This window comes from Podarcis erhardii, assembly GCF_964252035.2.
Source record: "Podarcis erhardii genome assembly, chromosome: 10".
NCBI lineage: Eukaryota > Metazoa > Chordata > Lepidosauria > Squamata > Lacertidae > Podarcis > Podarcis erhardii.
The window spans coordinates 2,043,904-2,059,314 of NC_138500.1; the positions used below are offsets into that span (position 1 = coordinate 2,043,904).

At 52.7% G+C, this 15,411-nt stretch overlaps 1 protein-coding gene and 1 long non-coding RNA gene across 3 annotated transcripts in view; one reads left to right on the forward strand and one right to left on the reverse strand.

Annotated features, from left to right (window-relative positions):
* GOLGB1 (golgin B1) overlaps positions 1-15,411 on the forward strand; it is a 71,458-nt gene that overhangs the window by 12,599 nt on the left and 43,448 nt on the right. For both annotated transcript variants that reach the window (XM_081879563.1, XM_081879562.1), the window contains exons 8-14: positions 190-586; positions 2,026-2,123; positions 2,283-2,373; positions 5,316-5,389; positions 7,884-7,977; positions 8,345-8,418; positions 8,838-13,645. In XM_081879563.1, coding sequence (XP_081735689.1) covers positions 190-586; positions 2,026-2,123; positions 2,283-2,373; positions 5,316-5,389; positions 7,884-7,977; positions 8,345-8,418; positions 8,838-13,645 — 5,636 coding nt within the window. The remainder of the gene's footprint in view (positions 1-189; positions 587-2,025; positions 2,124-2,282; positions 2,374-5,315; positions 5,390-7,883; positions 7,978-8,344; positions 8,419-8,837; positions 13,646-15,411) is intronic.
* LOC309352075 overlaps positions 1-15,411 on the reverse strand; it is a 73,297-nt gene that overhangs the window by 9,166 nt on the left and 48,720 nt on the right. The gene's annotated exons all lie outside the window — the stretch shown is intronic.

The following is a 15,411-nucleotide window of genomic DNA, read 5'->3' on the forward strand; positions in this document are numbered from 1 at the left end:
GCTGAACATCCTAGGGGAGAACATTCCACAAATGGGGAGCCATTGCAGAAAAGGCCCTGTTCTTGTGTTGCCAGCCTCCGGACCTCTCGAGGGGGAGGCACACGGAAAAGGTCTTCCCAGGGTTCTGTGCATGCACAAAAATCGCTTTGCACCCCTGAAAGGCGTGTGTTCTCCTTTTTTCTTCCCAAGGTCCTCTCGGAGAGACTCCAGAAGGTGGAGCAGGAGCTGGATTCCCTGCACAGCACCTCTGCTTCCGAGAGGCAGGAGTCCCAGAGCCTGGTGGAAAGGCTGGAACTGGAACTGGCAGAGCAGAAGCTGGCCTCCCACCACTCACAGGAAGAGGTGCAGCGACTCTCTCAGGAGCTCGCCCAAACGAGGGCGGACTGCGAGCGCCAGAGCCGAGATGCGGAGGAGAGACACGCGCGGGAAATGGCAGAGAAGAGCCAAGAGATTGCTGCGCTCCAAAGAGCAGAGCAGGATATGCGCTCCAGCTATGAGGCTCTGCAGTCGGAGAACGCCCACCTGCGGCAGAAGGCAGAGCGGCCACTGGAGCACTCCTCCAAGGATGGCTCTTTGGCACAGCAAGGTCAGGAAGCAGGCCTTTGTCTGCAGAGATCGAGGGGATTAATGGAAATAGGCCTGAATTCTTGAAAGGACAAATCCTGGAACCTTGGGAGGAGGGAGCAGTTTTTCCAGCTTTGCTTCTGTTCACTGTGTTGGAAAGATCAGTCCTAGATACAGTGGTACCTCTGGCTGCGAATGGGATCTGTTCCGGAGGCCCATTTGCAACATGAAAGGAATGCAAACCGCAGCAGTGCATCTGCGCATGCGAGGGTTGTGATTTACCGCTTCTGTGCATGCACATGATGTCATTTTGTGCGTCTGTGCGTGTGCAAGCAGCGAAACCCAGAAGTAACCCTTTCCGGTACTTCTGGGTCGCCATGGGGGCGTAACCTGAAAGAATGTAAAATGAGGTGGACGTAACATGAGATTTGACTGTATTTGTTCTTCTGTTGTTGTTTTTTTAAATTACATTTATAAACCACCTTTTCCTCTAAGGCGCTCAAGGTGGTGTACATGGTGCTAGGACCGTCCTACTCTCATGTAGGACCCTGGCAGAGACACATGCCCGACTGGCATGTTCTCTCCCTCCTGGTCGATCGGGAGCTTCAAAAGCCACCTTCAGCCTGAACATCACAGCGACCAAGAGGCATCAGCACACTTACAATCCTGCAGAGTATTTGCAGTTTGCGTAACAGAACTCAGTAGCACAGCATTTTGGCTAATCTGGGTTTATTTACATATAATACCCTCGGAGCATTCTGACTTAGCTCCTCCTCTTTCTCATCAGGCAGCAAAGAGAGAAAGAACAAAGGACAATAGTCCCACTTCACGGAACGCAGTAACATAAACGTCCTGTCTCCGTCACTTTCCACTATGTGGAATGAAAACGTACACCGTCATGTGATAGACAACAATCTCATGACTGCGAACACGGAGCAAGAATCCTAACACGTGGTTCACCTCCCCCCCCCCCATTTTATCCTAACAACAACCCTGTGAGGTGGGCCAGGTTGAGACACTGTGGCTGGCCCAAGGTCGCCAAGCAAATTTAATGGCCGAATGAGGATTCGAACCCTGGTCTCCCGGGACCTTGTCTGACAGTAGTTATGTTGTTCAAGGCTTGAGTTTGGCAGCATTTGGGGGGTTTGCTTGGGACGGCGGTGGTGCATTGGTTTGAGGAACAGGTCAGCTTGCAGACCCGCCATCCTGATTGCTGCGCCTTTTGGCAGCCTTTATTTCCAGGTTTTTGAAAGTGGGCCCAAGGGCAGCTCTCAGAATGGAAGCTTGTCCTCCTTTTACAGAGTGAAAGCTGAGTCCTAGTGACAACCACTCACTGACGGAAAAGCAAATTCCGCAAGTGTAGTGCAGGATGACACAGCCCTTTGTTGGTGCTGGCTCCGAAAAGGTGGCGCTGGCTCCAGATGTGGCTGGGAAACTAACCTTCCACGTTTGTTTCCCCAGGGGAGCTCCCAGAAAGGCCCAAGGAGTCTGACCATTCACAGCCCGAATCCAAATCACCTACAGCTCAGGAAGGAAAGCAGCTCTCTATGCCGAGCGAGGTAACTGCTTCCCCGAAGGCCCCAGTGAACCAGGGAGGGGGGCAGACCAGCCTGTTTCTGGCCCCCGCCAGCTGTGCATGTGTCCCTTCATCACTCCATTCCATCTATTTCCCACATCAATCTGTTAATTTGTGTTCTGTGTGTCTTTCTGCTCTCCAGCTGGCCACTGGAGAGGACGCAGCAGCTTTTGCAAGAAATGCCTGGCAAGATGAGCAGCACAAGACTCTAGAAGCTCTGCAAGCTGAAAATGGTACCTTTTGTCCTCTTCTTTCACCACTTTCCACCTTCTAAAACCTGTTTGTGATCTGCTTTCTCCAGCCAGGGCTGTGTGGCTTCCCCCCAGGAATCCCGTATAAATAGATTAAGATGAAGAGCAACTGCTAATGGTTCCAGGGGAAGGGAGAAGAGCTATGGGTTCAATGGGCTGGAGGAGGATGATACTGATAAATATACCACGCTTAATCCAAAGATCCCAGGGCGGTGTACAACATTAAGAACATACCTTACGTAGCAGAATAGTAAAAACATAGTACAGAGTAAAACAATACACAGCATATTAATAAAATAATCATCAAAACAGCTCCCCCCACCTATTCACAAGAAGACGAGTTTGGATTTGATATTCCGCCTTTCACTCCCTTTAAGGAGTCTCAAAGCGGCTCACATTCTCCTTTCCCTTCCTCCCCCACAACAAACACTCCATGAGGTGAGTGGGGCTGAGAGACTTCAGAGAAGTGTGACTGGCCCAAGGTCACCCAGCAGCTGCAGGTGGAGGAGCGGGGAAGCGAACCCGGTTCACCAGATTACGAGTCCACTGCTCTTAACCACTACACCACACTGGCTCCACAAGATACACCACAAGATAGATAGATAGATAGATAGATAGATAGATAGATAGATAGATAGATAAACTTTATTCGCATTAGCCAACAGCCATAGCAACATAAAACAAGCAATATATACAAATAAAAAGACCACAATGGGTAAAAAGGGCAATCAAATGACCAAGATTATCGTTCAGATAGTGGCCCTTAATCTCACTGCACCCTCGATAACCCTAGCAACCTTTGCTGTTGTCTGACCATTTTGATCTGATAAAAGAAAAAACAATGTGGCCGCAGATGGGCAGCCTGGGATCGTAAGTAAGAGTGAGGTGACGATCTCATTCCTCAGATCTTTGCAAAGGGGACAGGACAGGAGAACATGAGCCACTGTTTCCAGATGGGGCAGAGCCGTTTTTCAGTTGGAATCTTTTGGTATCTGCCCTCAAGTACGGCAGAGGGCATCACATCCAGTCTGGCCAGTGCGAAGGGATATTTTGGGATAGTTAATTTATACAAATATGGTGCCAGGGAATCAAAATGAGAAGGGGGGAAAAGGCATACCAAGGACAGCGTTTCTTTATAATCTCCCCCACCTTTAATAGGCAAGAGGTTATTTAAGGCCTGGGCAAAGAGGAATGTTTTTGCCTGACACCTAAAGACATGCAGTGACGGTGCCAGGCGAGCCTCCGTGGGAAGAGCATTCCACAACTGGGGAGCCACCACAGAAAAGGCCCCGTTCTTGTCTAACCCTCTCTTGGGAAGGTAGAAAATAGAGAAGGGCCTCGTATGATAAGACTGTGAGTTTTTGTCCAGCTTTCCAGCCCCTCTCCTTTCCAAGGGCCCAGGGTTGTGGGGTAGATGGCACCCTTAAAAAGAAACCAACCCCCAACAGTGTATTCAATGGAACACTCACTGAACCCAGTTAAAATTCCTGCCTGCTGGCTTGCGTGTGGCCAACCGAAAGCCGACCCAGTTCTTGAGTCCTGTGCTCCAACTTGGACTTCGCCTTTTGGATCAGGGCCTTCCAAGGTCTCTATGCACACACACATCTTTTGTGTGTGCTGATCTTGTACAGGGCTTGCACACAGCCGGGATAATTCAGAGTGTTCTTGGCAAAGATCTTGACACAGCTAGACTTCTGAGTGATTACGATAATCGTGTTTGTTGCAGCACAAGTGGGTGTTTGCGCTTGGAGGGGGCGGTACTGTTCTATTGTTAAGCTGGATGGGTTTTTAAGATTTCACATGCAGATGTGTGTGTTTTTAAGGCAACAGCTAAATAGACCCTTAACAACCTTGCAAGGGAGAGGCCCCCTGTTCTCCTGTGATCCGCCTCTTCAAAGCAAGTGGATTCTGCTAGTTGAGAATTCAGGAAGACAGGCTCAGCATCAGGCAGAGCACCCCAATTTGAGACTTTTTTATCTTCAGGGCCAAAGAGCAGATAATTTCATAGAAGTTTATGGAGTGATGTGTGGCATGGAGAGTACTAGGACTCAGGGACATCCTAGGAAGCTGAATTGGGACGTGGGTGGCGCTGTGGATTAAACCACAGAGCCTAGGACTTGCCGATCAGAAGGTCGGCGGTTCGAATCCCCACAACGGGGTGAGCTCCCGTTGCTCGGTCCCTGCTCCTGCCAACCCAGCAGTTCAAAAGCACGTCAAAGTGCAAGTAGATAGATAGGTACTGCTCCGGCAGGAAGGTGAATGGCGTTCCCGTGCGCTGCTCTGGTTCGCCAGAAGCGGCTTATTCCTGCTGGCCACATGACCTGGAAGCTGTACGCCGGCTCCCTCGGCCAATAAAGCGAGATGAGTGCTGCAACCCCAGAGTCGGCCACGACTGGACCTAACGGTCAGGGGTCCCTTTACCTTTAGGAAGCTGAATCTTTGAAGATTCGGGGCAGATAAAACCCCAACCCTTCTTCATAGTTAAACTATGGAACTTGTTCCAAAGTTGAAAGGGGATGGCCTCAACCTGGATGGCTTTAAACACAATGCAGACAAATTCATGAAGGCGATTATGCTAATAACCCAAGTCTCCTTTAAATTGCGCCATTTCCCTGAAATGCTCCCCTCCCAGTCTTCCCGTCCTCATCCTTTCCAGAGAGCCTCAATCCTGGTGAGATTTTACTTTCCCTTGAGAAATCGTCGCTCTTGAGAAGCGTGTCCCAGCGCCATCACCTCTTCCCGGACATCTTGTAACCCTCCTTTCTCTAGAGAGGATATGAGCTCTTGGCTTGGCCTGGCCTGGCCTGGCCTGATACCACTCCATTTACAGCTCTGACCCCAAACTCCGGCCTCCTTCCAGATCCCGCTTCCTCCTTGGCTGCTGCTTCTGATTAACACCTCTCCTCCCTCGTCTCCCTTTTCAGAGACCCTCCGCTCCAAAGTTGCCATGCTGGAAAAGAGGCTCGAATTCCCTGTGGTTTCGGCAGAGTCAAACCAGGTAACCTCCGAGCAAAAGTAGAATGGACGAAGAAGCCTTTCTAGTAGGCTAAGCACCTGGCCTTAGCTCCTACTAAGCTGCCCTCTTGGCTGCACCCAGCAATCCTCTTTGCTGGGTTATTATTAGGAGGCTTAATATGGGACACACAGAGAGAGAACGCTTAGGAATTTCACCTGGAGTTTTGCCCACCCTCTTAACTGGGCTTTCAGAGCACTGCTGTTGCGTCCTCAGAGGTGACCCTTCTCCCCTTACGTTTTATAATGATAATAAATAATAAATTTTTATTTATACCCCGCCCTTCCTGGTTCAGAAACCAGGCTCAGGGCGGCTAACAACAAATTTAAAACACTTAATTGATGCAACAAAAAACAGCATAAAATCCAGTATAAAATGTGAATAACAATAAATTCAGAATTCAGAAATCAATTTAGGGGGGAAATCCATCCAATAAACATTAGATGATCACCAGGGCTAGCTGGCTAAATTAGTCCTATTTGGGCCAGCGAAGAGACTGGGGAGAATTAGCTGTGGGATCCCAGAGCGGGTGATCTTCATAAAAAGGGGAGGGGAGGGAAGGAAGGGGAATAAAAGATCAGACTAAGATCAAATTGAAAGCCAGGCAGAATAGCTCTGTCTTACAGGCCCGATGGAAGGAGGTTAAATCCTGCACGGCCCTGGTCTCATGGGACAGAGCATTCCACCAGGTCGGAGCCATCACTGAGAAGGCCCTGGCCCTGGTGGAGGATAGTCTGACTTCCTTAGGGCCCAGGACCTCTAAACTATGGTTATTCATAGACCTTAAGGTCCTCTGCGGGGCAGACCAGGCATACATTTTGCATGTGCAGTGTATCTTTCATGCTCTCGGCTTTTTCTCTTGGCAAGCCGCTGCTGTTCCCTGGCCCCTCTGCAGCCAGACGGTTCTTCGGGAGAGCCAAAATGCACACCTGCTTCTAATTTCCACTGGCAAAGAACAGCTCTCCTTTTCACCTGTCGTGAACGAGAAACTCCTGTTGTATTCGCATTAACGACTTCTCATTTTTTTCTTGTAGCTCAGACATCATTTATATGTGTGTGTTTGTATATGTGTGTACACACCCACCCACCCACCCACCCACACCCCTATTTTTCCATATATACGACTAGGTTCTTTCCCTAAAAAATAATGTCAAAAATTAGTGGGCATCTTATACTCTGGGCCATCTGCCCCCATTTTCTTAAATCTGAGTCCCCCAAAATAGGGGGCGTCTTATACATGGGGGGGGGGTCTTATAGACGGAAAAATATGGTATGTTTATCATTGGCATTTGAAGGAACGCTAATCAAAATGACATCTTGGGGGTCTTTTTAGGAGCAAGTGTCCGACCAGTAGATTAAAGCGAACTATTATTATTTTGTTTCATAAAATTTATATTCCGCCTGATGGTTGGAAAAAACTCAAAGTGGTTTCCAAACAGACAATAGCCACAAATCTATGAAAGGAGTTCTGTAGAAATGACTGAGAGAGACGCAAAGATGTCTGAAAGTTATGCCAAGTGCGGCTTACTGTGCTGCAGTTGGGCTCCCCTGAACCCTGAATTCTGGCATCACAAACTTGCCTCTGCTGTCGGAGGAAGCCCAGCTCTTGAGGGTTACTTGCCTTGTGGAGGGGTCTGCTGAGGTTTCCCCCCAGCCTGGAGGGAAAATAAGTAGCCCTCTGCCCTGGGATTTTATTCCATTCATCTTTCCCTTCCTTCAAAGGCTTCAGGCTCAGCAGAGCAAAATATCCTCCTATCTGCAGGCGAGGGAGCCATGAGAGCGATGAGCCATTGGTCAGTGATGAGTCACAACAGTCCGGAAGGGCAGTACAAAGGCTTCTCGCGAGGAGCTTTGAGGGTGTGGCAAATGGTTGCTGCAGGAGGGGAACGAATCCACTAGGAAAAACAAAGCTGCGTTAAAAAGGGAGCACCAAGCTGAGGTTATGAGAATTCTTCATATACAGTCGGCTTGTCCCCTTGATGTGGGTTTTTCTGCAAGGGAGACAGTTTCTAGTGCTGAAGCCAGTCTGGTGGTTGGTAAAACTCGAGACCAGTTTACCTATGAGATCAGCTTACCCCACACATGCCTAGTCCTCTGCTTCAATCGGCAGAGCTGGCACTGTTACAAGTGCGACAAAAAACTCGATATTTTAGTAAGGCAGCACCTACACTTTGGAACTCCCTGCCGATTGATAGCCGGTAGCGCCGTCACCAAACTCTTTTTGGCGACTGCTAAAAGCATTGTTGTTTAGACAAGCCTGCTCAGATCTTTAGAAAGTAGATACGAATTTTAATCTGCTTTTAGTCCATGGTTATTTTGAAAGTTGAAATTTATTGTTCTTAATTTATTATTTCATTTTTTTTGTACAAGCTGCTTTGAGGTGTTTGGTAGTTGTTGTTTTTTTACAATCAAGCAGTATACAAATTTTATAAAATAAATAATAATAAAACGCTTCCCTTTCTCTTCTCTTTTTCCCCAGAAGGTCAGCTGTGCTGAAACAGGCGTTGAAATGCAATCTCAGGGGGCTTCGGGGCTGCCGTCTGGAGTTGATGACCCCTCCCCTGCGCCTGGCAGTAAGCATCTCGAAGCTGTGTGTTGCAGGCATTGAGGTGGGGAGGCACTTAGGGGACAGGTTGAGGGGCCTCGGGTGGCCTGCTCTCGCCTTCCCACAAGTGGGGAGCCACCGCAGAAAAGGCCTCGGGACCTCTCGCGGAGGGAGCACACGAAGAAGGGGATCAGAGGATGATGGCAGGGACTGAGTCAGTTCATATGGAGAGAGGGGATCCTTGACGTATTGCGGTCCTGAGCCGTTTAAGGCTTTGTAGGTCAAAACTGTCACTTTGAAAAATCAATAGCAATAATTTAAAACTTTCAAATAGTTGAAAGTGCCACAAAGCTGGCTTTTTCTGCAGCTGACTCTCTCCTGTGTTCTTTGGCTAGGTGTGCCTGACGGTCTGGGAAGCAACAGCGTTGAAGGCCTCTGCTCACCAGATGATCCTGTTGCCTTAGCTCAGGTAGGAACCAGAACCACCCCCCCGCCCCGCTTCCATCTCCTGGATTTGCTTTCTTGAATTATCTCTCTCTCTTTTTTTTTAACAAAAGCCCTGCAATACTTTCCCTCTCCCCTCCCTGTCCTTTTCCCCTTGTGTGTTGTGTTTGGTTAGCAAACCTGCAGGAAGGGACTGTCTTGTCTTGATTGTATGTAAGCCACCGTGGAAGCATTTCAGTCAACGAGCAGGGTACAAATGCTCAAAATATTATTATTATTGTTATTATTATTATTATTATTAATAATAATAAAGGCCCCCTGTCATCCCCGTGCTACAGTCATGGGGGGAGGTGGCAGAGATGGGAGCTCTGATTCCCTCTGCTGTGCTCATTCCTCAAACTTTGCCTTGCTGGAGAACTAAACTTCCCCTTTTCCTCATTTCAGCCCAGCCCAGAGGCCACGGACAACACCCCCCCTGGTGTCCTGGACTACCTTTCTTCAAAGAAACACAAAGATCTGTCCGTCTTGATGCTGGAGATGCAGGAGGCGCAGGAAGAGATTGCGTTCCTGAAGAGGCAGCTTCAGGTCCCTACCAGAGTTGAGCCTCCGCCACCAGGGGAGTCACAAGCCAGTGGCGGAGAAGAAGACGGGGTGGTCCTCATCCAGAGTGATTCGAGCAGCAGCTCGCTGGTCACTGTAGAAATTCAGGAGGAGTCCTCTCCTCTTCCGGAGACACTCTTGGGGGAGGACGACCTCTCCACAGAGGACAGAGAAGCAGCTAAGGAGCCTTCTCCAGCAAAGCAAGAACTGGAAAGGTTGCATCTTGAAATTGCCGGGCTGCATGCAAGCCAGCAGAAAGCAGAGGAGCTCCACAAGGGGGTCTTGGAAGAGAGAGACACAGAAATCAGGCTGCTCCAGCAGCTGGCAGAGGGTTCCTCTGGGGCCGTGGACACTCTCCGTGCCGAGAGGGATCAGCTCCTGTCCCAGCAGAAGGAGCTGGAGGAGCAGGTGAGGCGGCTGGAAGGGGACCTGGCTGACTCGGAGAAGCGGCAGCTCTCCAACCAGCAGAGCGGGGCGTCCCAGCTGGCCCTGCTGCAGGAGCAGCTCCAGAGCTTGCAGAACGAGGCCAAGTCCAAGGAGGTGAAAATTGCCGCTCTGCAGAAGGACCTGGATGAGACGCAGCGCCGTCTGGCGGAGCAGGACCTGCAGGGGAGGAGCCTGAGAGGCTGTCTTGAGGAGGGGGAGCAGGAAAGGCAGGCGCTGTCAGGACGGCTGCAGGAGGCCTCCACCAAGGTCGAGGAGCTGTCCCAGAGCCTCGCGTCGAAGGAGTCGGAGGCCGCCCGGCTGCAGGGGCTCCTCTTGGAGAGCGCTGCCGAGGTGGAGAGGCTGCGGCTGGACGTGGCGGAGCGGGAGCAGCGGATGGCGGAAATCAGCATGGGCATGTCAAGCCGGATGGTGCAGCTGAACGAGGAGAAGTTCATGCTGGGGAAGGAGCTGGCGAGCCTGACGGAACAGCTGAGTCTGGTGGCAGAAAGGAAGGAGATGAGAGAGCAGGGCGTGGGGACGGAGGACGAGGAGGAGAAGGTCCCTGAGCAGCTGGCGGAGAGATCTTCACCCACCAGTGAGGAGGTGGAAGCGTTGCGGAAGGAAAACGAGCTCGTCCGGAAGAAGCTGCAGGCGGCTCTTGTCAGCAGGAAGGAACTCCTGATGAAGGTCCACAAACTGGAGAAGGCACTGGAAGCGGGGAGCGGGGACCCTGCTGGATCTGGGGCCAGAGTCCCAGAGGCCCATAAGGATGGAGAGGAAGAGGAACCCCCCGAGAGCAGCGTAAGCACAGAAGGCAACGGGCGCCCTGCAAGGCGATGCAGGGCCGCTTCTCTGGGCCAGCTGGTTCCGGAAAAGGAGGCTGAGCTGCAGCGCATCTTGGGGGGAAAGGAGTCCGCTGTGCTTGCGCTGCAGGCTGTGGTCGGGGAGCTTCGGCAGAGTGTGCAGGAGAAGGACCTCCTCATCGGTGCGCTGCAAGCTGAGCTTGAGGGCCGCAGCTCAGCCCCCAAGAAACAGGCACCAGCCAGAGAGAGCATGGAGGTTTCCGCCATTCCTCCTGCTCTTCCTCCGTCAGACAGCGCTGCTGAACCCAGGCTGGAAGGATTGCCGAGGGGTGCTCTGGAGGAGAGGATCTGCGCTCTGGAGCAGGAGAGGGAGCAGCTGCAGAAGAAGCTCCAGGAAGCCCTGGCCTCCCGCAAAGACACCATCAAGAAGGCCCAGGAGAAGAACCGCCATCACCGCGAGCAGCTCAAGCAGCAGAAGGACGACTACGGTCTCCTGCAGGAGCAGTTTGAGCAGCAGAGCCGAGAGAAGGAGAAGCTGCAGGGTCAGCTCCAGGATCTGAGCCAGGCTCTGGAGAAGACCTCTCTCCCTCCTGAAGATCCGGCCCCTGGAAGCTCCATGGCGGCCGAAGATTTTGCAGCACTCAAGGCAGACCTTGAGAAGCTCAAGGCTGAGAAGGGGGAGCTGGAAGCCCAGGTCAGGCACCTGGAAGGGGAGCTCAGGAGCAAGTCTGAGGCAGCTCGGCAGCTCCAGGAGCAAGTCGGGCAGTTGGTAGCTGAGTTGGAAACAGTGAAGGAAGCCTGCCGCCAGGCCGAAAGCCGTGCAGCAAGCCTTGGGCGAGAGCTGGAGGAGAGCCAGGCCGAGGCTGCCAGGCAAGAGGGTCTGAGGCTCCACCAAGCAGCTTTAGAAGAGCAGAAGCAGCTGGCCAGCAAGGAAGAAATGGAACACCTCAATGCTCAGCTAGTGGACAAAAGCGAGTCTTTGCGTGGCCTGCAGGCGGTGCTGCAGGAGAGAGAGGAGGCCTTCAAGGCCCTGCAAGGACAGCTGGAGGAGGCCCAGAGCAAGGAGCGGTCCCAGCGCCTGGAGGCTGAAGCCCAGCAGAAGTCAGAAGCGGCGGCTGCCGAGGAGCAGTCCAAGAGCCAGCTGCAAAGGAAACTGCAGGCTGCACTCATCTCCAGGAAGGAGGTGCTGAAGGAGAGCAAGGCCCTGAAGGAGGAGCTGGCCGGCACCAAGGCTGCTCTGGAGAAGACGTCGCGCCTCCTCTCGGAGGCAGAGAGCCGAGCTTCCGAGCTGGAGAAGGAGAAGGAGGCCCTTGGGGAGAGGCTGGCAGCTCTCGGAGAGGAGCGGGAGAAGCTCATCACGGAAGTGGACAGAGCCCTGGTGGAGAACCAGAATGTCTCCAGCTCCTGCGAGAGCCTGAAGCTGGCCCTGGAGGGCCTGACCCAGGAGAAGGCCCGGCTGGAGGAGGAGGCGGACGCCTTGCGGCGCTCCCAAGCCCAGGAGCTCTCCGAGTGGCAGCGGAAGCACGCGGAGCTGCAGGCGGAATACGAGACCCTCCTGCAGTCGTACGAGAACGTCAGCGACGAGGCGGAGAGGATGCAGCGGGTGGTGGAGGGCGTCCGGCAGGAGAAGCAGGAACTCTTCCTCAAGCTGAAGGGAGTGGAGGCGGAGAAGAGGGAGGCGGATGCCCGCCTGCAGGGGGCTGAGCAGGAGATGGAGGGGATGCGGGAGAAGATGCGGAAGTTTGCCAAGTCCAAGCAGCAGAAGATCCTGGAGCTGGAGGAGGAGAACGAGCGGTTGAGGGCGGAGATCCATCCTGCGGACGGTTGCCCAGAAGGGGCAGGCAGCGACCTTCGAGAAGAGCTGGAGAGCTCCAGGCAGGACTGCAAATCCCTTTCCAGCCAGCTGGAGGTTCTCAAGGCTGAGAAGGACGCCCTGAACCAGCAGATCCAGGACTTGAGGCAGGCGCTGCAAAGCAAAGCACATGTGAAAGAGGAGGAGGTGGTGGCGGCAACGAAAAGTGAGGAAGTCACTTCCAGCTCCTTGGTGGAGCCCCTAGAGGCTCAGGTGGATTCAGGATCACGTTGGCAGCCTCCAGAAGCCACTCCCACACAGGAAGACGAAATCTGCAAAGCCAGCCCTCCTCGTGACGAAACAAACGGGTCCCTGCAGCAATTCACTGAACAAGTTGCAGACCTGGAGGAGAAGAGGCAGGTGACGGAGAAGGAGCTGAGCAGGGTCCGGAAGGATGTGGAGACCCTGAGCGAGGAGAAGAAAGTGCTGGAGGGACTGTTGGCTGCCAAAGGCCGGGAAGTGGAAGCTCTTCAGGAGAAGGTCCTCGAGATGGAGCAAGCTGGCCAGCAAACGGAGGAGCGGCTTGCCGGAGCCCTGAGGCTGAAGGAGGCCTTGGAGGCCGAGAAGGACGATCTGGAGGAGAGGCTCATGAACCAGCTGGCGGAGCTGAACGGGAGCATCGGGAACTACCAGCAGGACGTGGCGGACTTGCAGAGCAACAACCAGCAGCTCCTGAGCGAGGTGGAGAACCTTCGAGGGGCCTTGGACCGCTTGGAGGATGAGAAACGGCATCTCCTGCAGGAGAAGGCAGATGCAGAGAGGAAGAAAGAGCACGTGGAGAAGCTGAAAGGTGCCTGGAAGGGCGACAACGGCCGGGCACAGGTGAAGGAGCTCCAGGAGCTGCTGAGGGCGAAGCAGCAGGAGGTGAAGGAGCTGCAGAAAGGCTGCATTAAAAGCCAGGAGAAAAGCAGCAGCTTGGAGAAGACCATCAAGGCCCTGGAGTTCGTCCAGAGCGAGTTCCAGAAGGAGCTGGATGCCGCCAGGAAGAGCTTGGCCAAGGCCGAAGAGGACACCCAGAAGGCCCAAGCAGAGCTGGCCGCCTGCAGAGTCTCGCTGGATGATACCCAGAGCGAGGCGGCCAGAGTCTTGGCCGAGAGCCTGAAGGCCAGAGAGGAGCTCCAAGCGAGCAAAGCAGAGGTCCAAGCGCAGCTGAGGGCGAAGGAGAAGGCCCTCGAGAGGCGGCTGGAGCGGGAGAAGGACAAGCACTCGAAGGAGGCGAGGAACATGGAGGAGAGGCTGCAGGCCCTGCAGAGGGAGCAGGCCCGCTCGGAGGCGGCAGCGCGGGACCTGCGGGAATCCCTGCGCCAGAAGGACCAGGAGGCCAAGCAGCTGCAAGGCAACCTGAACCACACCTTGGCCCAGCTGGCTGCCTTCACCCGGAGCATGTCCTCCCTGCAGGACGACAGGGACCGCGTGATCGACGAGTCCAGGCAGTGGGAGAAGAAGTTCAGCGAGGCCATCGAGAAGAAGGAGCAGGAGGTGCGCGCCCGGGAGCAGGCCTGTGCCACCTTGGAAGAGCAGGTGAAGCAGATGGCAGCCCAGGTGGAGGACCTGCAGAGCCGCATCGCCAGGTAAAGAAGGGTGGCCCTGGGAGGAAGGGGGTGGCTGCCCCCTCCCCAAAAGACCCTGAGTGCACAGGGAAGGGTTGTGGTCCAGTGATTAGAGCTGTTCTTGGACCACAGCTCCCATCGTCCATAGCTAGCAGCACCACTGGTCAGAGATGATGGGAGTTGTAGTCCAACCACAGCTGTTACATTCATTGCCCCACATGTTGGCTTTATTCTAGGTCAGGGGTCGGCAACCTAAGGCCCAGGGGCCGGATCCGGCCTAATCACCTTCTCAATCCGGCCCGCGGACGGTCCGGGAATCAGCGTGTTTTTACATGAGCGGAATGTGTCCTTTTATTTAAAATGCATCTCTGGGTTATTTCTGGGGCATAGGAATTCGTTCATTTCCTCCCAAAATATAGTCCGGCCCCACACAAGGTCTGAGGGACAGTGGACCGGCCCCCTGCTGAAAAAGGTTGCTGACCCCTGCTCTAGTTTCATCCGGAGTTCATAGAGCAATAGCTGTAGAATTGGAAAGGACCCACAAGGGTAATCTAATTCCCTGCAACGCAGGAATATCAACTGAAGAATCCCTGACAGAAGGCCGTCCAAACTCTTTTTGAAAACCTCCAGGGAAGGAGAGCCCACCGCTTTTTGAGGGGGGGGGGATGTTTAGCTGGAATCTCCTTTCTTGTCACCTGAATCCATGGGTTCAGGTTCTACCTTCCGGGACAGCAGGAAACAAGCTTCCTCAAGCCCCTCTCTGTCTTCTCTTCTCCAGCCTAAACACCCCCAACTCCCTCAACCGTTCCTCATAAGGCTCAGTTTCCAGACCCTTCCATCTTCTGCACACCATCCAGCTTGGCCCCATGGAATTCGTTGGCTAGATTACTTTATGAATCTTCCGCTAGCCGTGGGATCCTGCCTGCTTTTGATGGGGAGTGAGGACAAAACAACAACAAACCTCTGGTTACGTGAAACATATTCAATAAACACGCAAGATGTAACCAGCTGTATGTTTGAAAAAATGATATATACTGTTTATTGTATTGAATTGTAGATTTCAACAGAAGTAGTTCATAAAGGTCAACGAAAAACATAGAAGACCCAGTGGATTAGTTCATTCTCTAATCAGTTATGCATATGTGAAAGTGTCTATTCCACCTGTCTGTTCATGGAGTCCAACGGTCCACACGAAAGGTTGTTGCAGTTCCACAGAATCCTTTCACAGAGTCTAAGACAAGGATTTTCGGAATATTAGTCTTGTTTTGCCGTCTTGGGCTTCATCAGTAGTACAGTGGTGCCCCGCAAGACGAATGCCTCGCAAGACGAAAAACCCGCTAGACGAAAGGGTTTCCCGTTTTTTGAGGCGCTTCGCAAGACGAATTTCCCTATTGGCTCGCTTCGCAAGACGAAAACGTCTTGCAAGTTTTTTCGCTTGCCCCCTCTTTTTCTAAGCCGCTAAGCCTTTAATAGCCGCTAGGCCGCTAATAGCGCTAATCCGCTAAGCCACTAATAGGGGTGCTTCGCAAGACGAAAAAACCGCAAGACGAAGAGACTCGCGGAATGAATTATTTTCGTCTCGCAAGGCACCACTGTACAAACTCTAGGTAATGCAAATACAATATCGTAATCTCACACATTTTTACAGCGAAAATAATATAAAAACCGTCAGCAACCGTACATACCATATATGATATCACAGGACAGTGGATCTTATAGCATAGTAGCAGCCGCTGTTGAAATCTACAATACAATGAATAGTATATATCATTTTTTCAAATGTACAG